General features: G+C 41.7%; 1 protein-coding gene across 1 annotated transcript in view; it reads right to left on the minus strand.

Moving 5' to 3' along the window:
* Positions 1-804: 804 nt before the first annotated feature.
* plcb3 (phospholipase C, beta 3 (phosphatidylinositol-specific)) overlaps positions 805-24,432 on the minus strand; it is a 52,409-nt gene continuing 28,781 nt past the window's right edge. Inside the window, exons 3-34 of the mRNA XM_073474499.1 lie at positions 22,541-22,609; positions 20,792-20,929; positions 20,396-20,475; positions 20,263-20,316; positions 20,006-20,072; positions 18,394-18,494; positions 18,078-18,244; positions 17,082-17,228; positions 16,831-16,988; positions 15,919-16,001; positions 15,635-15,719; positions 14,789-14,936; positions 14,330-14,431; positions 14,169-14,239; positions 13,981-14,077; positions 13,559-13,643; positions 12,367-12,491; positions 11,833-11,987; positions 11,587-11,748; positions 11,370-11,469; positions 11,134-11,238; positions 10,610-10,704; positions 10,377-10,512; positions 9,611-9,652; positions 9,319-9,428; positions 9,077-9,186; positions 8,430-8,589; positions 8,132-8,208; positions 7,842-7,931; positions 7,688-7,745; positions 7,336-7,422; positions 805-6,807 (exon numbers count right to left, since the gene is read on the minus strand). Coding sequence (XP_073330600.1) covers positions 6,490-6,807; positions 7,336-7,422; positions 7,688-7,745; positions 7,842-7,931; positions 8,132-8,208; positions 8,430-8,589; positions 9,077-9,186; positions 9,319-9,428; positions 9,611-9,652; positions 10,377-10,512; positions 10,610-10,704; positions 11,134-11,238; positions 11,370-11,469; positions 11,587-11,748; positions 11,833-11,987; positions 12,367-12,491; positions 13,559-13,643; positions 13,981-14,077; positions 14,169-14,239; positions 14,330-14,431; positions 14,789-14,936; positions 15,635-15,719; positions 15,919-16,001; positions 16,831-16,988; positions 17,082-17,228; positions 18,078-18,244; positions 18,394-18,494; positions 20,006-20,072; positions 20,263-20,316; positions 20,396-20,475; positions 20,792-20,929; positions 22,541-22,609 — 3,582 coding nt within the window. The 3' untranslated portion in view covers positions 805-6,489. The remainder of the gene's footprint in view (positions 6,808-7,335; positions 7,423-7,687; positions 7,746-7,841; positions 7,932-8,131; positions 8,209-8,429; positions 8,590-9,076; positions 9,187-9,318; positions 9,429-9,610; positions 9,653-10,376; positions 10,513-10,609; positions 10,705-11,133; positions 11,239-11,369; positions 11,470-11,586; positions 11,749-11,832; positions 11,988-12,366; positions 12,492-13,558; positions 13,644-13,980; positions 14,078-14,168; positions 14,240-14,329; positions 14,432-14,788; positions 14,937-15,634; positions 15,720-15,918; positions 16,002-16,830; positions 16,989-17,081; positions 17,229-18,077; positions 18,245-18,393; positions 18,495-20,005; positions 20,073-20,262; positions 20,317-20,395; positions 20,476-20,791; positions 20,930-22,540; positions 22,610-24,432) is intronic.

The raw sequence follows: 24,432 nt of genomic DNA on the forward strand, positions 1-24,432 counted from the left end.
GCTGTTGATGTAGTGTTTTCTAGGTAAAGGAAAACGGACTCAAAAATAACTATATCGAAAATAAATGTCATAAATGTATCATCGTTATCGTGGAGAATTTTATCATGAAAATGATCGAGATCGTTTTATCGCCCAGCCCTATGTTAGGGTTACGGTTCAGCAGGTAGTTGTTATGGTTATTTACAGGAAATGAATGTGAGCCAACTAATGTCCGACACTGACACCCTGACACTATTTTACTGGGGCACCATCGCCGCCCAAGATGACTGTGATTGGTTTGAAGACATGCAAACACGCCAGGGTATATTTTTCCCCCCATACCTGAATGAGAATTGGTGCAGCCAGACCTTTCTCCAGTGCTGTAGTGCAACTATAATGCAACCCCCACTCCAAATCCATCAAACTTATCAGTTTCTATACTACAGGGGCATTGCGTACTAGTGTGTTTTTCTTTTGTGTTTTTTCAACTTTCTGCAAGATGGATTCCATAACAAGTTTCTCTTTCAGTTTAGTCCCTTTACTTTCTGCAAATCCTGTCGCTGGATTAAAGAGAGTGTGAAAAACGAGTCTGTCATATCAAATGAACTCAAAACACATTGCAGAGTAGAACGTGTTAAAAAATGGACACTTTTTTATTACAAGTGGAAAGGAGGTAAAAGCCCAGAAAGCCTGAAATGAGTCAGAGGACAGAGAACCACATCCATGACAAAGAAACCAGAAGCAGGGATGAAAATGTGTCTGATCTTTCGAGGAAAAAAGACGTGTCTAGTGTCTTCATCACACACAGAAAGACAAAACAGCCCATCACAGGAAGTTTTAAGTTTATTACTGATATTCAGCCATATAGTTTATATTAATTATGAAAGAACAATTAAATATTACATCCAGATCATTGAATAGTATTCCCTTTATATCCAACAATCATATACACTACATACACAGTGTCAACAAAACACACTACATATCTTGTCTAATGTATAGTGCATGCTTTCTTCACTATCTGCAGCGTACAAACACGACTGCTGCTTTTAATTACTTGAACTAATCCAAAAGTGAAAGATGGACTCATTATTGGGTAAAACTGAAGGAAGGCAAGTGGGACAGAGGGGGAGAAAGAGGGAGAAAAACCTTGACAGCCAGAGGCCTCAGGGTGGGCCTGAGGGGGACCAGTCACGCCAAATGTGTAATAAGAGTAAAGTCAAGGAGCCTTTGTGTGTGTGATGCTGAAGTGAGCATTGAGTCTAATGGTAAAGTACGCTGCAGTGTTTGCGCGAGAGTATGATATTGTGCGTGTCTGCCTGCTTAAATGAGTGTGTTAAATGTAAACGGGACAGGAAATAACAGAGGTTAAAGCTCGCGACTGACAAGAAACAACCCCCGGGCTCCATTCTGGTGGAAAAGGAAGCTGGCTAACGACGTTAGCATACTGACTGTGCTTCTCTCTGAGTGCCAAAGCAGCACTGGCCAAGCAAGAGCTGAAGAAAGGAGATGAGAATACCGGCTGTTGTAGTGTCACGGTTCACAGCGGACGTCAATAAAGATTCTGATTCAAATGCTGATTTGCAAATATGTTGCCTCATAATTTTGTTCTCAGGGATTAAACTGGCTTTTTGAGAGTTTGACCCATTTTACATCAAATCTGACAAGATCCCAGGAGTAACTCTGTGACTGGTAGATAGCACAATGTGAAGGCCTACAGGGCACATGCTAAAGATTTAGCATGTAGCATTTTATCCTAAGTTATCCCAGATAAATAGTAGCCTATAGACAAAAAATTGTTGTCATCCAAATTTAGTTTTTAGCCACACTGTTTTGGTTTCCAACTCCTGGGAGAAATATCTGTCTTTTTTAGCTGCTACACTCTCGAGTAGTTCACCAGCCACTGGCTAACTTTGTCTGGACAGGTGGCATAAAGTGAGTAAATTAGATTTTTAGCTGTGACTGGAAACAAACTCAATGAGACTCAACCAAAATAGTAAAGAGGTGCGTTCAAAACAAAACAAAAACCTGAAAGATGCTTAAACACAGTGGAACTGTAGGTTCACCACTATGTGCGACGACTTTCAAATCAGAAACAGTAATTAGTTCCAGTTTTTGAAAATTTTGATTAGTGCAGCTTTAAGTCGGATTTCAATCAACAGCATGAGAATAAAAATAAAACTGAACTTTTGTATATTTTGGATCATTAAAGTCATTTTGTCTCACTAACGATCGAGTACATTACTTCCAGTCTCAGAGCTACGAGCTAACTGATCACACTAGTGTCACTTCTTGTCACATAAGATCAAACTCCCCAAAACGTCAAGTACTCCCTGAACATGAACCATATTCTACTGATTAAAACTAGAAAGTGATCATCTTTATATCCCAGTGAAAACATATTTAGACACTTCATGTATTCAAATTTCCTGCAGTGTGCACATCACACAGGTTATATGCCAATCTTTCCCATTAACCTCTGTGGAGAACAGATCCATACTGTGGTGACCTCAGTCACTCCTTGTTTAGGTTTAGGAAATGATGACACATTTTGCATTACTGGGCTGTAATATTGCACATCTCTTCTGCACCTGAGAAAATAGATTGTAATAGTATATAACTGTGCTGCAGATGCAGTTATCACATTGGAGAAACCTCAGTTTTGTGTAGAAAATCTGACGCGTGCCAGTTGATGTATCACCAGTGGATGCGACGCTTTGGTGAAAAATTACGTTTTACAATTTATCTCAAGGACAAGTTAAAGTCAGGAGTTGACAGGTTTTTAGGTGCTTAAAAAATGTCTGCTTCTCATTTATGTGATGACCTTTAACATCCAGTATTAAAAAACTTATTTTGGTGCAAATAATACCAAATAAAGAAAAAAATCTTTCCTATGTAATTGTCAAATGTGCTCAACGACTCTTTTGCCAACAGCCACTGAACCTCACAAACAGAACCAACTGATGTTGACAGAAAAAGCAATAATCATTGGAAAGTGGTTGTATTGATACAAGCAACCAAAACAGAGTGAGAAAAGTGCAAAAGAGTATCAGATGAAAAGGGTTGTAATGTGAAAATGGATGTTTCACCTCAGACTGAAAGAAAAAGCCTGATTATGATGTTCAAATCTGACAAATGTCACTTTGGATACTCGGCCACTGGACTTGGAATGACCCTAAACAGACAGCCTTTCAGGAATGTGTCGACTTTTTGGGGAAAATAAACCTTTTGATTGGAGAAGACTAGCGGTAGTTTCACCTCCGTCTCCACTGTATAAAGTCAATACTCACACTGGATAGATTAGTGTCCAATATGAGACAGCTGATGAAAACCATTGACACACTGTAGTGCAGTGTGGCACACTGAGAGCAGGAGGTGAACGCGCTGGCAATCATGGACTGTTCAATTATCACAGATCAGAAGGTCAGCGTCTCCATTTAAAGTGCTGACCCCAGCAGGTGTGTGTTGATGTCGCTGTCCTACTGATGACCTGTAAGTTAAAACAGTGATTTCATAACTGTTACTGGCTTTACGTTACTTTCTTGATCCAACCTGAGAAGCCGTGCCACAGTACAAAACAGAGCTCCACTATCAGTTCAAGCACATTAAAATGCTTTAAGATGCAGAGTGACTTTGTGCAAACAACGGATACATTCAATTTGCAGGTTTTGTATGCATCACTGACATTTCCATAATGCGCAACATAACGATCACATTAAATGTACAGTATGAGCCGACATCTGGGCCAGACGGCTGCACTGCCAAGCAAGAGGACGCTGTTCACTTCCTGTTTCAACCAGTCATTTTAGAGAGTTTTGGACAATTTCAAGCGATCTTTGTGCCAACAAAGCTGCAGATTTTAAATGAGATGTCAGGACATTTTCCAGATGCTTTTGCGGCAACAAAACTAGATGTTGTTCAACGAGATGTTGGGACATTTTCCAGATGTGTTTATGGCAACAAAGCCAGAATTATGAGGTGTCAGGATATTTTCCAGATGTGTTTGGGGCAACCAAACAAGAATCAAAACAAGGCGTCGGGACATTTTCAAGTCGCATTTGTAGCACCAAAACTAGATATTGTCAACATGTCATGACATTTCATAAACTTTAAGCCAAAACAAGATCTCTTCCGAATTCTTACCAATTGATTTCTGAACCTAATCATAGCCTATGAAATGTACAGTTCCACATATCCATGGGTTGCAGAAACATACAATGCCAACATGTATTCTCTCAACTGGGTTTGAATTTGTAACAGGGCCTATATATTACAGCCTGCAAATTGTTTGGATTAATCGATAAAGGTAGTTTCTTGAATCACTAAAAACTTAAATAACCACAAAAGAAAAAGTTGTTAAAATTCCATTTAAATAGATGACAGTTTACAAAGTGTGTGTGAGGGGGAATAATCAGACAGACAGGCAGCCAGCACTCACTGAAGGAGGGAGGTGGGAGAGGACGAGACGGGGCTCGCTCATCTAAAAATCTTTTCTTTGAAAAGTAAAATAAACTCACTCCTCTTTCTCCCCTCAGCCTCTCCTGACCTCCATCCCTCTTCAGCACTTGTGGTCAGTAGTAAAATTCACGTAAAACTAAACATATACACAGAATACATAAACATAGAGTGCCATCATTTTACCCCTCGAAGCGGACGAGACAGGAGGGAAAACATCAACATGTTGCAGTAAAAAAGAAAAAAGAAAAAGAAATGTCTCCTGTAATGGATGAAAATAAAGCGAGGAAGTTCTGACAGAGACAAAAACAGGTGCATTCAACTCAAAGTACCGTTTAGTTTGTGCATCACAATCCCACATTCAATATTCAGCTAGTATCTAAGACACTGAGGGAGCCATGTGGGACATTTTAAAGTTAAAGATACGTAAGCTGTTCCTACTCTATGTTCACTGACTGTTTTCATAGTGACACATGACAGCCCCTCATGGCAGTTAGAGGTAATGCTTTGAATTTTGAGGCTTTGGTGAAATTTAAGCATCAGAAAACTCACTTCTGCAGAGCTAAAGTGAAAGTTTTTGCCTGAGTGGTCACTTTCTAAGCTGTTAGACACTAAACCGGTTCTAATTGAGCAAATATACAGTGTTTCAACGAGACGGTGAAGGAATGCCCTCATGTTTTGGCCTCATTTTGGTGATTTAGACAAACAATGTTAGTGCATGGCTGCATTAAAGTGTCACAGTGCAGCTTTAAGTCACCATCTGAAGACTGTGTTGTTATTTAGCACACTGTATGACGTCTTTCTCCAGGCTGCGAAAGTGGCAAACTAACTGCACCAACACACGCTGAGAGAGCTCTTTCCATTTAGCAGGAAGTATTACTGCCCCGAAAAGCAGATGTGTCATCCAGACACAAACACAAACACACACACACACACAAATAACCGTGCAGAGTTAAGTAAACTGCAATTCCATAAAGTGTGTGTTATGTTTTTCAGACAGAGGGTAGATTGGATGGGATGAGGATTTTTCAGATTTTCGGCCTCTGAACCAATAAGCTGTGGCTGTGTGTGTGTGTGGAAAGTACACCTCATCATAGACAGTAGAAAATACAGTCAAGTGTGTGTGTGTGAAAGAAAGTGACTCTTACATCACTGAAACTCTCCCTTAGTCACCGTCAGACACACACACACACACTCATTTCCGTCCAGATGGCCCACAATGCAACTTGTCTGGATTTTGATTGGAGGTTAAAGGCCGCAGACTTTATTCCGACCGATGACGCTGCAGATCCTCCCGACACAGGTGTGTGAATGAGTGTGTGTCTGGGTACAGTATAACAGGATAATCAGACTCGATGACTGGAAAGCTCAAACCACCAATTTAAAAAACACACACAGCTGAGGCTGCAGCGCCTCTTGCTGGTCAGCAACCGCCATTACAGCTGACACATTAGCTTTTAAACTTATTTTTAGGTCTCTAAAATTAAATTTGGATAAAATTCAGCCCTGTTTTCATTTATATCCCCTCTTGATATTTGTGGTGGGAATCCCACCATTTAGGTAATTGCATGGGCCAAATGTATGTAAGTTACAACTTTTTATAACCCTGTTCCTCTCTCAGCAGTTTAAAGCTCACAAAGAGTTAAAAAAAAAAAAGAAGTTAAAGGTGTTACAAACAGAAAGACTTCAGCAAAAACAGTGTCAACATAAAGCTCATGGTAAAAGCTTACTGACCAGACAAAAAGAAAAATGGGAATGATGCAAAGAAAAAAGTACCGAAGAACATAAAAGCAAGACAAAGAGACAAGAACATGTAAAAAAAAATTATAAAAGAAAAAAGTTTGGTTACGATCCTTATGAAATCTTCCAACAAATGATGTGTCATCTGACAAAAACAGCAAAATAAAAAATAATATAGCTCTGTAGACAAGAACAAAAACAGTCTGTAATAAAAAACAGGAATAAAATTAGTTAATAATTAATATCATTACTATCCCACATTATAATCATTATAGACCCCAGTTGAATGTATGTATTTTCCTTTTTACAATAATTTTAACTGAACGACATCTCCGCCTCAGACAGGAAGGTAGCAGTGGACGAGGAAGTGGAATCGGCCAACGAGGCAGTGCTATTGTCCATGCTCCTGTTCCAGGTGCTCCGATTGGGCGTTGACGGGTACGAGGGCGTGGAGCAGTTGGAGGGCGGGCCCGAGCCGGAGCTGGGGGTAGGGCTGCTGTTGTTGGACAAGGACGAGAACAGGGCGTCCTTTCGGAGACCTTTGTTCTGGAGCTCCAGCTGAAGGTGCTGGCAGATTTCCTCCGGTAGTTGCTGATACTCTTCCTCCAGTTCCCGCTCCAACTGAGACTGAAGCTGGTTAAGAAAGATCAGGAAGATATTAAAATATGTCCTTTCCTGCTGAGCGTTAGATGACAAGATTGATCATTCTCATGTCTGTACGTTCATTATTTAGCTAAGACAAGCAGGTGATTAGCTTAGCTTAGCATAAAGACTGGTAGAATGGGAAAGTTTTCAAAATATATCTCTATACATGGCATCGTGTCGCAAATGTGAAGTAGTCAATGCAATTAGATAGACCTGCAACCAGATAGAGCAACGAAATGGTGATGTCGCACTAAGCTAGCTAACGTGACAGCGGATCAGAGCTCAGATTAAATGTTAGCTTGTTAGCTCCCACTGAATCATGGTTTACTGCTCTGGCTTATGGCTCTGTTGCTCTAGCTGTAGCTGTTTTTTTCTCCGGGATATTAGGTGTAACCGGGCTGTGTTGTGCCTTTGAAGGGCAGACTGGAGTCCAACCAAGCTGCCTCTGCTCTCTTATGGGTTAAATGAAAGCAGTTAAATGCGCCTGCGAGTCAGTCAATGTGTTTTTTTGCTCACCACTGGGAATTCCTCGTCTATGTGTTGCTGCACCTCCCGCTGCCTCACCATCAGCCTGTCCTGCCTCCTGGTCTGAGCCTCCTCCAGCTGAGGCAAGAAGAGCAAATTGAGGGGATGTAGGAATAAAAAAATAGGAGGAGGGCGTTGAAGATTTCAGGAGAAAACAGTACAAAAAGAAAAGACACGGAAAGGGAAGGGAGGAGGCAAATAAGGGAGGAAGGGAGAAGAAGATAATGTGTGAGAGGAGTGAAGTGAAGTTGATGACAATGGCAGAAAAACGCATTAAAAAGTAGGTAATTCTCAAGGACCATTGGTGATAAGAGTGTGCGTGGGAGCCCGAGTGGGTACCTACCCCGCGGATTAAGGAGACCGAATCTTGAATATGTTTCCTGTTGATCTCATTCAACTCCCTGCAGAGAGAGATAGAGGAAAGAAGTGTGAATCAAAATAAGACCCGACTGCACAAACATCCAATAAACATCTCCAATTCCAGACACGTTGCTTACACTTCAGCCTTGTCTTTGTCGCGGCCCTTGGCTTCGCTGATGCTGTTTTGTCGCTTCCTGTCCAGGATCTTCTGGAGCTCTTTCTTCTCCCTGCAAACAAACGGGGTGAGGGTTAGAGTCAGACATACCTTCTGGTGAATTGAATCACTTTACAATCAACACTGTGCCAAAAACTAACAATTAGACCATGATTATAACTACAAGCAGAAAGTCACTCTCTCACTGACTCCTGCGTCCTACCCCCCCAACTTTGGTTACTCGGCCGTACAAGGTGAAATTGCTGCACTCACTTCTCGCACATCTCCCTGAGCTTCTTCAGCTGAGCTGCTTGGCATTCGTGCGCCATCTCCTTTAACTTCTGGAAGGCCTAAAAACACACAGCAGCAGACGACGACCTGTCAGTGAACCACTGTGCAGATGTACCGAAGTGCCACAAAGTTTCTCAGAGGTCAGCTGATGATGAACTCTGAGTATATTTAACAATTCAAACGAGGGACATAGTGTTTTCCAACTATGTCACCTTGAGTGTTTAAACGTCGGGCGGAGGGGTAGAATTGACACTTTTCATACACGTGTGTGTGTTGGTACCTCATTCAGGTGTGTTTTTTGCTTCTCTCTCTCCAGCAGGTGAAGCTGCTGTCGGAGCTTCAGCAGCTCTTGCAATTGCCACTCCCTCAGCTGGACCTTCTGCTTCTCGAACTCCTGATCCAACGCTGTCAGCTCACGCTGCACCGGCTCCTGGGGCTCGCTGAACACACACACACACACACACACAAACACACAACAACATACAAAATGAGGTCACACTTCCCTATTTTCCCTTTAATGTTTGGCTGCAACTAACACTTATTTTCAATGTCAATTAAAATGTTGAGAAGGGAAGAAACCAGAAAGTATTCACGTTTAAAAGGGCAATTTGTGTTGTATTTTGAATTCAGAAAAACAACTGGGGGGCTGCTTTGGACCGGGATGCGGCAGGGCTAGCTGGTTAGCATGCTAACTTCAATGAATCATTTTTCATATTCTATTGATAATTTGTTTATTTTTTTCAATGTTTTCAACTAAAATTCTTGCAGATCGCACCTTCAAGAGGCTGGAATCAGAAAATTATGACGTAGTTTCTCAAATAGTTGAAGATTAATTTAACAGTTGACAAAATCGAATACTCGTCGCAGCTCTAATTTAATGATACTTCTTTAGATCATCTTATCTCGTCTTTATAAATCCATCCTTACTTTTTCTTGATGCTACGTTTCAGGTGTTTCTCCATCTGACTGCGTCTCCTCTGGGTGTCAGATTGAATCTGGCTAGTCCGACTCTTCTGCTCCTTACTCAGATTCCACACCTGCAAACGCACATAATCAGAAACTCATTTATTTTGCAGCGCACAGGCAAGAAGAAGTGATTTTTATGCATCTTTTGCAAACACAATGGACATCAGTTGTTTATGTGGAGCCGTTTCCGTCTGTGTCGTTACCTTCTTGAGGTGCTTCTTACGCAGCTCTTTGAGTTCTTTGCTGTGTTTCTTTTGCAGCTTCAAATAGTGCTTCTGCTGCTTCAACTCCTCTACTGAGTGGGCATGGATCTCTGAGAGACAGACAGACAAACAGACATGCAGTGAAAATCTTGCTGAAAACAAACCACTCCTAACCTTAACTTTACAAAAAATGCACATTAAATATTGTATATATCCTGCATGCAGCTCTATGTGACACACAAATGTTTTCACTTATCTCTGTGTGGCGATGAATGTGTTGGAATGACCTTACCTGCCAGGACAGTGGCTATGAGGTCTTCTTTCTGACTTTGGGCTACACAAACAAACAAACAAACAAACAAACAAAAACAAACACACAGGAGAAGCACACAGACAGTGTGAAATGTGTGAAATGGACACATGGGAAAGTGAACCACACATGAAAAAACAGTGTGCATGGCTTTGGTTAAACATAAGTTAATCTTGAAGTGAAAATACGTTTTTCAGAAATGGAAGATATTGAGCGGGCTAATAAAATTTACAAAGAAAAGAGTTTTTTTTTTAAAAAAAGCTTTAAAAAAAGGTGTAATATGTAAGACTTTAACTTCAAAACATCACGTCATGACATCTACGTATTGTGTTGCAGAGATGTCCACTGGAGTTAGCATACTAACCAGCTAACCCCGGTGCTCTGAGCTTCCAGTCTGGGCGGCTAACCGAGCTAACTAGTTAACAACAGCTACAGTTAGCAGCAGTTAGTGGTTACTCTGGTGCCCCCTTTCTGTTCGAAATATGAATAAGACAGGAAGCCAAATCTAAACATAGTGCACCTTTAAGATTTAACTGAAGAGGAGTTTATGTTTTTGGAGATTTAGACAACAAAGCTAAAAAATAAATGTTTCACTTGAAGATTGGAATTTCCTGGAGACAAGTGAAAAATGATCAGACTACAATGGATATGTTCGCAGTGAAGAGACATACATGGACATATCATGTTAGCTAACGTAAGCATAACAAACTGGCAACCCATTACCCTCGTTCAAGAGACAACATTGTACCTGGTGCAGGTAATTTGATGATGTCAGGTGAGGGTTCCAATGGGGGGAGGGGGTTGAAGGGTGAAGGGGGTTGACCTCCTGGAATGACCTCACTATCTCTCCTGGTCTCTCCCTCTTTGGGTTGGTTGGGGATGTGCTGGAGAAAAGGATGAACGTGAGTGATTGAGAGTGAGTCTGTAGGCCCATCACACAGCGACTTACTGCTGGCTAAAGAGAGAATAGGTGTGTCTTACCTCGTTGTTGTCCTCTAGCAAAACAGCCAGCTGTGTCTCTCTCTTGTGCAATTGACTGATGTGCTTAATGGGGTTGGTCAGAGCTTCTGCATACTCTGAGAACGCACGCACACACACACACACACACACACACACACACACACACACACACAAAACAAAACAAATAAGGCAGAGTGCCCATGAATATTCACACAATCACAACACAGTCACATAATCTGGGCAGTGGCAGAGCTTAAGTCCAAGTCTATCTATTTCCCCCGTTTCAAGTCTTTATGCTGAGCTAAGCTAACAGGCTGCCAACTGTCTCTACAAATTGACCCTACAAACACGAGGGTGGTGTCGAGCTTCCCATCGAACTCTTGGAAAGAAAGCGAATAAGCTCATTTCACAAAAAATCTATTTCTTTTAAATCCACGTGTTGTCAATTCAGATAGCGTGAGTACTAGTTAGCAAACGAGCAGAGAAGACAACAGTATGAATAAACAGTTTAAATAGATCGCTGAAAGTTAATGTGGTGTTCCTACCCTGGTGTTCATTAGGAATGTAGTCCTGAGCTTCAGTGTAAACCAGCAGAGAGGGCAGGAGGAGCGGCTGGTTCAACTCATTCTTCAGGTTGATGTAGTGGTAGCCTAGACGGAAGGAACAAGTCAAGAAAGGAATAAACGACTGCTGTCCATTGGTGTCGGACAATGAGTGCAGACAAAGGTTAAATGCTTGACATTATGTGTGTGTGTGTGTTTGTGTGTGTCTAATGTCTCACCAGGTCTAATGGCAGACACGGGGAGGATCCGGTGTCCAATAAACTTGCCGTTTTCTTCAAACACGGCTATCCTCAGAGAGGCAAGTGTGGGGAGGACCACCTGGAGAGAGACGGGTGGTGATACCATGAGAGTATGTAAAAGTTAACAAAGGACAGAAAAATAAAAGGTGAGAAAAAGATTTAAAAGACAAAATTGTGGTTTGTGTGCATGAGTTACCTTATTGAACACAAACGGCTCATCATCCCACACAGGGTCCAAAGAGTTCCCAGTGGATGTTTTGGTTCTGTACTTCCTCTTTGTATCAGCAGGAAGTCCAAATATGTCCACCTCCACGTAGACGCCAACCTTTTTATCTGTCAGGAACTGGCCTGACATCACCTGGTGGATGTTTAAATTATACATGTTCATTATAAGAACTCGTACAGAGAAAGAAATGTAACGTCCAAATGATTTTATCCGTACCCTAATTTTGACAGTGTTGGCGACTATTCCATCGACTATGTTTTCTGTGAAAGGGTCAAAGTGTTTATCCGTCCTCCTCATGAACTCTGGTTTCAGCAGGTAGCCGCTGCCGCCGTTGTACTCAAACACACCCATGTTCAGCTGCATGGGGAGGTCTGGTTGAGAGAGAGGGGAGAAAGAACATGAGAAATAAATGGGAAGGGAGGGATTTAGAGGGAGTTTAAAGACTGAGATGCTTTAACTTGACCTCCCAGAGTCTTGAATTAGTTATAAAGCTGAGGAGACTCTTTAAATTATCAACACTACAGTATCTGCCAGCTACAGAAAGACCTAAAGACCTTATTTATATTACTTGAAACTGAATCGGAAAACTTCCTAGGAGTTGCTCCGAGAGTAAAAATGAAGGGAACACTCCAAATAACGCAATTTCTTCTGGTAACTGTGCATATTATATACTCCTTAAAGATACTCTGCAGGCCTAGTTTTTATGCCCAAGCTAGGCCATGTAAGGAGAAATACAGTAGCAGGACCTACCGAGGGTCTGGAAGTTTAGCGCCACCATCTGGCAGCCCACATTCCAGAATAGCTGAGGCATGTAGTTGGAGCTGTCCACCCTCGTCCCTTTAGGGTAGATTCGGCTCAGCTGATTCTTATTGTACCTGGAGGAGTGCTGTTAAGATCCAAACAAAACATTCAGAGGTTCTTTGTTTTATGTTTACTACCACTAGATGTCACACCAGAACTTCAGCATCTCAGACCAAAACAAAAGGGCGTGTTGGTCACATCTCTATATCGCTCTCCTCAAAGCCACCGCACTCCATTGACAAAAACAGCAAATTTACCTCGCAGGTCATCGTAAACACATTTGCTTACTTAAAGTTAACTTCTATAAGTAAACTAAAGTTCAAGTTCGTGTCCCAAGTATACCTTATGTATGTAATCAGGACACTAATATCAATGTACTAGCAGCATACTTGTAAATGTATTACTTCAACACTTCCTGGGACTAAATTGGCCCACTTTTTGATTAAACTAGTTTACATCTATGTTTTTTTAGCACTGCAACTATACTGTGAACTTTACTACAAGTGGACCTGTAGGTACTAGTTATATACTCCCAGCACACTTTTTAGTTCATAAACACTCTAAAGGGTACCCTCATTTAACTACTGGTTTACTAGTTTTATACTGCAAGTATACTTGTAAGTTTTCTTTAAGTGAACTTCACAGCATACTTAGGGTTTAATTTTTTATATTTGATTTTTATACTTGTAACATACCTTTAACTGTACTACTTAGTAGACTCGACTTGAAGTTAACTAAGTTAAATACATTATCAGTGGACTACACATAAAACAAAGAAATTCACATTGTTTTAAGTATATCTTGAGCAAAAGATGAAGTACAAGTATAAGCCAGAGTCAAGTATATCTCTGATAGTATAAATAGTAAACTGAAAGCACAGTTTCTTATTTTTACTTTAAAAGAGGTACACTCTTATTTTTAGTTTGAAAGAGGTACACTCTTATTTTTAGTTTGAAAGAGGTACACACAGAGAGATTACGACTTCATTCTCTGCACTGTATCCTTACACAGAAAAAAGTTATTTGCTGCTATATTAATGTTCAAAATCTCATATATTGAACCTTTAAGGCTTTGTGTACATAAACTGTATTCCTAGAAAGAGGCCCAAGTCTTAAAGCGATGACAAGCTTCAAAAGGATACTCGACGAACTCGACGGGGGAGCTCTTCAGGGTGTCCATTCCTTTCGTTTCCACGAATGATGACATCTCAAAGAACTTCCTCCTCTCTGGTGGACACAGAGAGGGAGTGAAAAACTCAGACGAAGACTGAGATCAAAATGAGACAGAATGCCGAAAATCTACACGGGTACAGAAATCAATTAAGATAATCTGCGTGTGACATGTCTGCATGACAAAACTGATCATTAAGCACAAATGAGACCACGCAGCCGGCCTTTCTGCCTAATGAGCTACATGGGAGAGGTGCTTAGGACTAACGAGGCTTGTCCACCCCCCTCACAAACACACACACACACACACACACACACACTTTTTCTTTCACTTCATAATTTCTCTGAACACAAAGTCACATCCTGTCTTGGTTTCTCTCTTTATCACACTTACTGTTCGCCACCTCGAAAGTCTTGAACTTGACCGGTTCAATGTAGTTGACGAGCGTCGACATCTCCTCTGTAGCATTTACCTCACTGCTGGCTGTACCCTGAGGAAGGCAGATACCACCCATCAATCAATCAGCTCATCATCAGCCAGTCAGACAACCGCATGTCAGTCCCGTCTCTGAAGGCTCTTACCTCGTCAGAGTTCGGCTTTTTCTCCGTCGCCGTTTCGTCCTCATCGTCCTCCTCGCTCTCTCCTTCACCTCCTAGTAGGACAGAATGAAAACAATTTGTGCAAAAATGTACACTATGCCGACACCCTTTCCAATCAGTACCTCCATTCTTCTTCAACCCACCTAAGGACTTGCGAGGCTCCAAGTCTTTGACCATCCTCTCAGCCAGCTTCTCCTCCCCGTTGGACAGGAGCTGACTTCCATAACTGTCATTCAAAGGACAGTCTACACAGACAACAGCAAGTGATCAGCTCACATTCTGGTACCTTTAAAATCTTGTTTTTACACAAATATGAGAAGCAAAAGTTCTTCATCGCGATAAAACGATCTCGATCATTTTCATGATAAAATTCTCCACGATAACGATGATAAATTCATGGTCGCACGTCCGAACCACATCAGGTCTTACAGAACAGGAGGCATTAAAGTGTATTAAACTGTCAATTGAACATTATTATTGTTAAATATACTGTATATTGTGATAATTATCGACATCGATCAATATAAAAAAACATATCGTGATAACAGTTTTGGCCATATCGCCCAGCCCTACTCCAAACACTGGTGTTTGTCTGCGCTCACCATTGTGAGGTGACGACTGCTCCTCCTGTTCTCTGCGTCGTATGCTGCCTCCACTCGAGGGTCGGTGGTGGTGGTGCTTCTTCTTGTTTTTGATGAGAATCTTCCCCATCATCTCTTGTGGTGAGGGAAGCGGCTGCCCGGGCTCCAGCTAAAGCCACAGGAAAGACATAATGATGAAAAACAGGATAATGCAACAATCTTTATGCATTTGGAACAAATGCACTTTTTACTGTGTATTTTGCCCAGTTTTATTCTGTTGTATATTCTTTTGCCAAATGAAATCACAAACTAAATATATATCGAAAGTGCTGCGTGCCACATTGGCTTTTATTGAAAAAACGAACACTTCCTAATAAAGTAACTCTGAAGTCATGAAAATCAACTATTTCTTCTTAGCCATGCATGTTTTGGTCCAGCCAATTTGTTTGTTTTATATTCATTCAAGTTACTTGAAGTAACTGTTGAAATAAATATTATAAATTATTAATCATAATTACTTTTGAGAATAAAGCAAGCCCCAGATGTTACTACAGAGAGCTTCATGATGTCAAAAGCATCACAAGATGTGTTTTAGTACAAAATTATCCTGAGCTGATGGGCATATCACACGCTGTTTGATCATATTTGATGGTTTGCAAGCTGATTCACACCATGACTGTGGAGTGAAAGGATATTAGTGTGTTGCTAATTTTCCTTGAGGAACAGCACTGAGACAGGATGACTCAAAATGAATTCATTTCAGACTCAAAATAGACCTTGAAATAGTATATTAAATGAACAGATCAAGTGGTGTGTAAGTGCAATAATGCAAAGTTCATGTCAGATCTGACTGCAGATCAGTCTCACCGGATATTTCTCCAGTGGGTCAATGAGCAGGGCGTCTCCAAAGATGGTCCTGCAGTACTCTGCCATTTTGGCCTGCTGCTTGGCCCTGACAGGAGAAGAGACACACATTAGTTGAACCTGCCACAATGGAACAAATCCATCAACTGAAAACTCCTCATTTCCATTTTAACAACACGTAATAGAGACAATATTTCAATAAAAGCCTTGCATTTTGCATCTGCATTACTTCTAAACACATCAAGCTGATCTGCAAACTGTAAAAAAATAAATAAATAACGACTTACGAATCCACATGGTTTTCAAAGGACAGGATGACGGGGTAAGGTGAGGTCTTGAAAGCGCTCTCTGCTATCGCCTCGATCACCTCCTACAGTCCAAGAGGGAATGAGGACATTAAAAAGGAGAATAAAACAAAATCTGTCTGATTAAAATCTGTCAGCACATGGTGAAATGAACATTTCCTCAGACTGTTGGGAGTTTCAATAGATACCAGCTTACAAGCCTACAACAGAGGGATCATGTAGACAAGTGACCCACTCTCTCTTCTCTCTCCTGAGCCACTTACTCGCCAGCCTCCGGATGCCTGATGCATCATGTAGCCAATGAGATTTCAAATCCAGCAATACATAGTTTATATCAGGTTTTAAAGCCCTTAAACTTGCAAATTATGCAGGTTTATGTAGTTTTATGTGTTCTGCTCTTTGAATAGGTTGTTTTTCTATCCAAGCACTTGTTTTTTTACTATCTTATATGCACAACGTGAGTTTAAATAAGGACATAAAGAACTATAATGAGTTTTTGAGGTCACAAAATAAAAAAAATTTTGCCAGGGGCCTGAATATTTCCTTAGAAAAACATTGTAAGTGTCCATTTTCAGTGATACTGTTATCTAATTTGAATTTGGACCATGTGAGACTGTATGATGTGGTCACATTGTTTTTTTTCAGCCAATGGGGGCAGTTGCAGGTCATCTGCAGGTTTATATTTGCAGTTAAAAACAGTAGTTTGTAATTGTATCTGACAACATTTGGGGACAAAAATTCAGCTTATAACCTTTCAAAAGAGCCCAAATCTATGCCTGTGCGTTGGAGACAGGTGTTGCAATTAAACTAAATAGAAACTGTAAGGGCGATAGTCAAGGGTGATTGAATGCACAACAAAATAACATGTGAATGCTAAAAAGCGGTGACAACCACCTTGAAGGGGATCTCAGTGGTCATGGTGAAGCCGTGGGTGATGTAGGGCTCCTCGTCTTGCGGCCGGCCCTTCCAGCAGTCCAGCTCTACACAGCGACAGCCGGTCAGCAGCACCTGCCTGTACATCTCCACCGACGACAGACCGGTCAGCTGACCCACTGGAGAGAGACAAAGCGTTCGGGTTTGGATCAGACAGATGAACCACAAAGCTAGACATCATATTGCACATGATCTGGTATGTGCATGTTTACCTGTGAGGTATGTGTTGTGTGAGGAGTTGATAAAGTAGTGAGACAGCGGTTGGGTCATATCGTCGATGACATCCAGCCTCTCTGGAGGTACGATGCTGTTTTCCTCGCCTCCCAGATAGCGAGCGAAAGCCTGCAAACTGATCTGGTCTGGAAGAGAGACGAAGACAGGTTGTGTTTACCGACTCTTTATGAAAGTTTAACTGGCTGGACCTGCATCCATCTGCTCATGGCAAACAGAATAATTGACTTAATGCAAAGGCCAAGGACTGGAAGATGCTGGACTAAACGTGCGTCATGTGCTTCAGCAGTGAACTGACCCAAAAGAGCAAAAGGCTTGTGTTTTAGGACAGACGGGAGGGAGAGGGAGCTCACTGTGGGCTGGACCGTGGATCATCTTACAGATTTTGGCTTAACAGTGTCCTAGCAGAGTGGCTCAGGGTAGCCAACCGTCTGTTTTGGTTCCCTTAGTTTCGTACAGTTTATCCACCGATGACCACAGCACAAGAACATGTGGAGGACATTTCATCAATTTTGCAAAAGTTCTGGATATTACACAAAGGGGGAAATGGTCATGGCCTCAGTCAGGCCACTTTGCTGAAATAACAGTCAAAGAAATCATTCATTCCTGTAAACATGTAATTATCCGTGAACTGCTGCAGCTGATAAACCTGTTATTGGAACGAACAGATGTAGCTCCATCTACACTGAAACGTTGTTGTCTCGCAAAATAATATTATTCATGTGTCTTGAATCTTTTTCTGATGGGGTTATTTGATTCAGAAGCTTAACAATATCAGTTTGTCCTGGTCAGTTCACTGGATGATCTTTTGGGAACACATCAAAGATAAAAACAATGAGGGCTGATTTATATTCACTGTGCTGGTTGACTGCGTTATTTCAACAAAGAGTCTCGCAAATAAAGATCACATGCTCCGGATATTAACATTTAAAGGACTGAAAAGTAAACAGGAAAATACAAAATAACAAAATACAAACCTCTCTCCAGTTGGCTGGTGTTGGTCTCGTATCTCTCTATGATCTGTCGGACCTGCTCTCTTTTCAGCGGCGGGTACAGCACCTCGTTCAGTCGGGAGTCTCGTTGCCTGTGGTTAATGAAGTCCATCAACTGGTCCAGAGAGATGAACGGTTTCCTCTTAGAGCCACTGGAGCAAAAGAGAAAAGTGTACTGAAAACAAACATCAATATGATTGAATTTACTGAGGGGTACTGGCATTTTATTCGAGCAAAAGGAAATAAAAATAATGGAAATCACAGTATGTGTTGGTGAAAGTGTTATCTACGCGTCACACACCTTTCTTCCATGATGCTTTGGATCTCGGGCCGGAGAGAGAGGCTGTTGAGAAACTTCTGGAAGGCCTCCCACGTGAAATCATCTGGCTTGATTCCCTCTGTCTGGAAGAGAAAAGAGAGATTTTTTGTGCAAAGAGAAGGAGAGAGAGGCCTGGCGGTTTTTATCCTGACATCTGCCTCCAGCAAGGAGAATAAACATTGATGACTTTGTCAGTTGGGGCTCAGATTCTCCTCAGTCTTTTCCCACTTGGTGTGTTCTTCTGTTTGACCAGCAGGAGGCGCCAGAGTACAACAATATAAGGAGAAATGCAGACGGTGCAGTTTTGCGTCTGGTGTCTGATTCAAAAAGAAACATCTTGTGACTCCAAACTGATTTTTAGCAAAGATTGCACCGACTAATGACACACAAGAAACCTTGTTTTACCTACCAAAACACAACCCTGTGGTCACTTACACTACACATGAAAGCAAACATGTTGACAGTACCATAGATTACAAGCACATGACTGATATTTTCATTGGACCCTCAGGTTTGAAAGAAAGAATGAAGCCATCATTTTTAGTACTTACTTTAGTTACTGTCTCGATTTATTTAGAAAAATCGCACTAGCTAATTATTTCAACTGTGTATCCATTAAAGCCTATTTTGCTCATTTATATAAAAAATACTATATTGATATTTTGATATAAACTCTTTATACTTTATTTTTAGCTAACTCTTTACACTTTATCCATGACGTTTAGCTAACTATTCAACTCTTCATCCATTATGTTTAGCTAACTATTTAAACTGTTTATCCATTAGGCTATATTAAGCTAATTATTTATATATAAAACATTTTTAACTATTACATTTAGCTAAACATCTTGTTCATCACTTTTATCAATTTCAACATGTGGCTTTAAACAAATAGTTTGTCATTTCAGGAAACAGACTAAGCGTTACTTGGTTTTTTGTTGAAAGCTAGACGAGAAGACAATACCACTCTCTTGTCTGTGTGGTAAATGTGCTAAGGTAGCTTAGCTCAGCTTACCTATCAGTGAAAAAGTGAAAGGGACACTATGTGACTTTTTTTAACCCTATATATTCTTGAACTGTAGGACTTCTAGACGGGCAATTGGCTCTTTTTGATCAGTACACGCCTGTTCTTCTCTTATGTTTGCACACACGACTTTAAAGTTCATCTAAAAACTAATGTTCGAGAGGTTTTCGGCTGATAATCTTGGCCCAACAATAATACCAACCCAGGTCCCGGACCAGTTTTCTCCTTCAACTGGAGAGAACTGGCATTAAATTGCCCTTAAACTCCTGTAGTCTGAGCCCGGACAAGCTCTTGCAAACTGCTAGTCCTCCATATCAAGAGCTTTGTCTTTGTGTTTGTTTATAAGCCCGTACAGAAGTTGCATAGTGTACCTTTAAAAAAAAATATGTACATTTTAAGGCTACTCTCCTATAGGGCTACAGACTTTTTTATTTGCCTTCCTTACATTGTCAAGGCATGCCCAGAATGCTCTGCAAACACCCCGGGGTGAGAGACTGAGCTGCAACTATTGTCACGTATTAACAAATGAAAGGGACGCGTATCTTGCCAGTAATCGCTTCTGATGGTTACCTTGTTAATGCCGAGGTTCTCCAGAGCCAGCTCCACTTTCTTTTTATCTGAAAACATCTTGAGAATACTGGAAGACAAGAGAGATGGAGAGATATCAGTCAGTTTAAAGTTTATTGTTTCTCAACATAAAAACAGCAGAGACGAGAGAGAAAGTGGAAGAGAGAGAGCGAAGGGGAAAGGAAAGAAGACGTGAGGGGAAGTGGTGTCTGAAATTCTGTATAGAGTTTAAAAAGGCGGTTGATGTGTGTGTTTCTCACTTCTTCACGGGGATCTTCCCATCCTGATTCACCTGCAGCTTTAACTTGGTGTACCTGGAACGGACAGAGGGAGGCGTTAAAATCAACCATCTGAACTCCTCACGTCGAGATAAGACACACGCCGGCTTCTTACGCTTTGAGGAGGAAGGTGTTCCGCGATGCATTCTGGGAAAGTATGTTTGTGGCCAAAGTGAACAGCTCATCTGTCCAAATCTGGAAAATGCACGTACAAACACACACACGGACAGGAACGAGATGATAAAACAGGGTTGTTTGACTGTTGGTCTGATGTTAAAACTGAGGGAAACAGTTTCTACAACACACACACACAAACAGAGGAAATAATCCGTCTTTACGGCTCCTAAACACGCACACGTCTCTCTGTCAACATCGTAAAAGTGAGTAATCAGCGTATGGCCTGAGGACAGAAGGTGACAAGTAGAAGGAGATAAGGAGGAAGGAAGGAGGGAATATCATATGCGAGTATAATTAACACAAGCAGGTTATGGGATGGCGGTGACATGGTTACCTTGGCTGTATCTTCCTGCATAGCCTGGAAGTTGAGGAAGGAGGTGTTGACCAGGTCGTTGCCATGGACGACGGTTACCAGCTTCCCCTCGACGTTCTCACCTTTACCGAAGCCGAGCACCTCCCGCAACTTTGGGTCCTGACACACACACACACACACACACACACACACACACACACACACACACACACACACATACAAGATATAAATATTGACCACAGCGTTGTTTGATTTGTGCATATATACTCTACATCCTTCCCGCTCCATGTCCATCGCTCCATCTCCAGAGAACAGTAAATGTGATGCATGTGGTGCAGCACTCTGATCTAATTAACCAAACGACTCTTTCTTCCTCTTCAGACCACTCTTTCTCCACCACAAACTCTCTCCAACACTCAGCGTCTCTCTATCAATTAGGCCTTACTCTCCATCCGGCCCCTCTCTATCGCGTTTCTCTTCCATTTCAATTAGATAAATTAACTGGGATGACTGTTTGTCAAGAAAAGTAAAGCAGCGCAGCAGAGTGCACTTCATCATCGAGAGACTGAAGGATCAGTACAACCAAACTGCGAAAATAAACACTAAAAGCAAAACAGTGTCCACGTTACCAAAGATAATCCACAGAGCTCAATATTAACAGATTTCTTTGGAACTTTATCGATCGTAAATCTGACGACAGCGCGTCCTGTGTGTTTTCCAGAGCGACAGGAACGCTGCTTCTGGAGAAGAAATGCTGTTCTGGCAACACGCTGTAAACACAACACTGATATATTTTGATCTTATGAAGCTGATACGGTGAACCGGTTCACAAACAGACGCTTATTTAGACATCTAGCACATACGGAGCAACACTGGTATTCATCTGGAGTTGTGTTTCTTCCCACCTGACGAACACAAATCCAATATTTGCTCTCCTTTTAGGCCTTCAGCTGCTCTATTCTCCTCTGTGTTTTTATCAGCTAGTCGCTAACGGTGTCTGTCTGCTGTTAAGCGCTTGGAAGGTAGCATACAATGAGTTTATCAGAGCTTCTTCTGCACTGTCGATTATCATTTTGCACCACAGAGACCGATATCTCAAAACCTGGGCCAAACAAACAAACCGAAGGGGTTTCTTTTGGTCGTTCCTTTTGTAAACACAACCTTGACATTACTCAGCAGTCTCAGGGGCACATGTCATTACAACCTAATAGCCATAAAATGCATGCACTTTAAGGAGACAATATTCATCTACATGCAGTTTTAGTTACATGGTGGCTCTGGATTTATTGCAGAAGATGCATCTATTCTTGCATCCCAATTAAAAGCAGAAGCAACAGCTAGTGTTCATTACTTTAATTACAGTGTGTGACTGAGGTCATGATGTAAAATGCTGCTCGATACTGACAGTTTATAGAATAATTTGGTCCACAAGTCTGCACTCTGTCAACACATGCATATGTTTGAACTGTTTACGGCTAATATATCAGTGTCCCTGTGGGCCAGATCTCCACTGTTACACAATGACTTCCTCACCAACAGTCATTGGTTATATCACTTCCTGTCTGGCGGCCCATCTGTCAGCGGGCTCATTAGTGCTCCGTCACCTTTGCACCATCAGCTGAGAGAGGAAACACACGCACATCTTTCGGTGACAGTCACACTTGAGCATCACTTTCTCCGGTCAGAGGACAAAGTTATCGACAGCAGGAGGTGACGGCTTCATTCTCTCTCTCTGCTACACACACGCACAAATTCACACACATTACTGACCTTTGGTAGTTTGGCGTATTTTCCTGTTCTGGTGTCCCTGATGGTGCCCATGTCCAAAATCTCCACCTCCTAAAAGACAGCAAAATGTCAGTATCAGTGTTGAAAATCAGGTAAAGTGAAATTAGTCGTGTCGTGTCAATGGTTGGTCCGTCCACCAGTTTGGTCCAGACTGAAATATCTAATAACTAGTGGATCATTTGCCATGAAATGTCATGTCACCTTCAGCGTCGCAGTCTACTGGTTGTATTGCTCAGCATCCATGCCAACGGAAGTATGTTGGCAGTGACACTTGTATGGTTTGAAACGGTCACATCTATTTCATTCGTCAGGGGAGCAAAAATGAGCCTTTCGGCATTGTCACTGTGAGCATGTTAGCATGCTAGTCTTAGCATTTAGCACAAAGCACTGCTGTGTGCGGCTGCAGACTCTTCAGTCTTCTTCTGAATCCATTTGCATGAGATCGAGTCGATAGCTTCTTCCTACAGTTCTAACTTCGGATCATAAATAAAATAGGTGAACAGGAAATGCATTTCAACTTCAGCGAGTTTTGTCTTCCATACCATGGTGGCGCGACACTTTTATGTGGATTTTACAAGATCATTTTCTGCTGTTTGTAAGTTATGTCAGAAGCAGCGCGCAGAAATGCTGATGGAACAAAAGTGTGCTGTTAAGACGGATGAGGGAAAAGAAGAAAAACTTGAATCAAAGGCCTGTGTGGAAGTTTATCCCTCAGGCTGAAAGCTAATGCTCTGTCTAGGCTTTCTCCTCCTTCCATTAAATGCACCATTATCTATCTTTTGTCAGACTCCGCTGCTTCTCTAGACATAAAACACAACCACTGACACATGAACTCTGTGTGAGTGTTTGTGTGAGAGTGCAAAACACACACACGCACGCTCACACGCACACGCACACACACTGACTGATATCTAAACCACATTTGCATGCCTGATGCTGTGACACAAACGTGTATGCATACACAACATGCAAACACACAGAGATAAGATGGGAAAAGATTTGCACTGCGTAACAGGATAATGCGGTCGGTGAAGTGAAGATGGAGCTGGAGGTGGAAATGCAGCGGGGTGGACCAGAAGAAGAGGAGTGTGGTCATAAACCCAGCCATAAACACAGAGGAGGACGCACTGTAAATATTTGTTTAGCCTGCACTCGTTCCCCTCGCTTTTCTTATTCCGTCTGTGTCGCCCATCTCGCATCTCCTCCTCATCTCTCCCTCCATCTCTGTGTGGCTTTGCAGCTGCATTTTTTTTTTAATTTACATTTTTTCCTCCATCTTAAGATGTTTGATTAATGAAAAAAGACATCAAATGTTTATGTCTCTCTTCCTGATGTTCTTTTATCTGAATCTGCGACAGTTTGTCAAACTTTTCTTCGTGTTCTGCCTAAAAATAACAACAAAGACAAACTCATAAAGTCACTATCCTGAGCTCAAGTATTGGAACTCAGGTCTTCCTCATTCCTTCTTTCATTACTTCATAATAGCTGCGACGTCATCGGCCTGCTGGCTGTCCGCTCCCCTGGGATTGGCCGGGAGTAATAAAGGTCGGAAGTGTTTGGACCAATTGGATTAAACTCTGTCTCAAACTTTGTCCTCTGATTGGCCTGTGGAGAATTACTAACTTCCTGGGGGAATAAACCGCTTCTGGGTCTGTAGGACGCACACACAGACATACGTGCACACACACACCTCCACTCCCACAGGCCGTGGTTTCATTCTGCCATTGCCATGGTGACTCCTTGGAGATCGCAGTAATGAGACTACAACTTTGTCTGCCGCCCGTGTGAGTGTGTGTGTGTGTGTGTGTGTGTCTTCGTCAGTTAACATTTTCTGACTTGCTAGTAATGTAATACACACACACACACACACACAC

This window comes from Pagrus major, chromosome 10 (genome assembly GCF_040436345.1).
Source record: "Pagrus major chromosome 10, Pma_NU_1.0".
In the NCBI taxonomy this organism is placed as follows: Eukaryota; Metazoa; Chordata; class Actinopteri; order Spariformes; family Sparidae; genus Pagrus; species Pagrus major.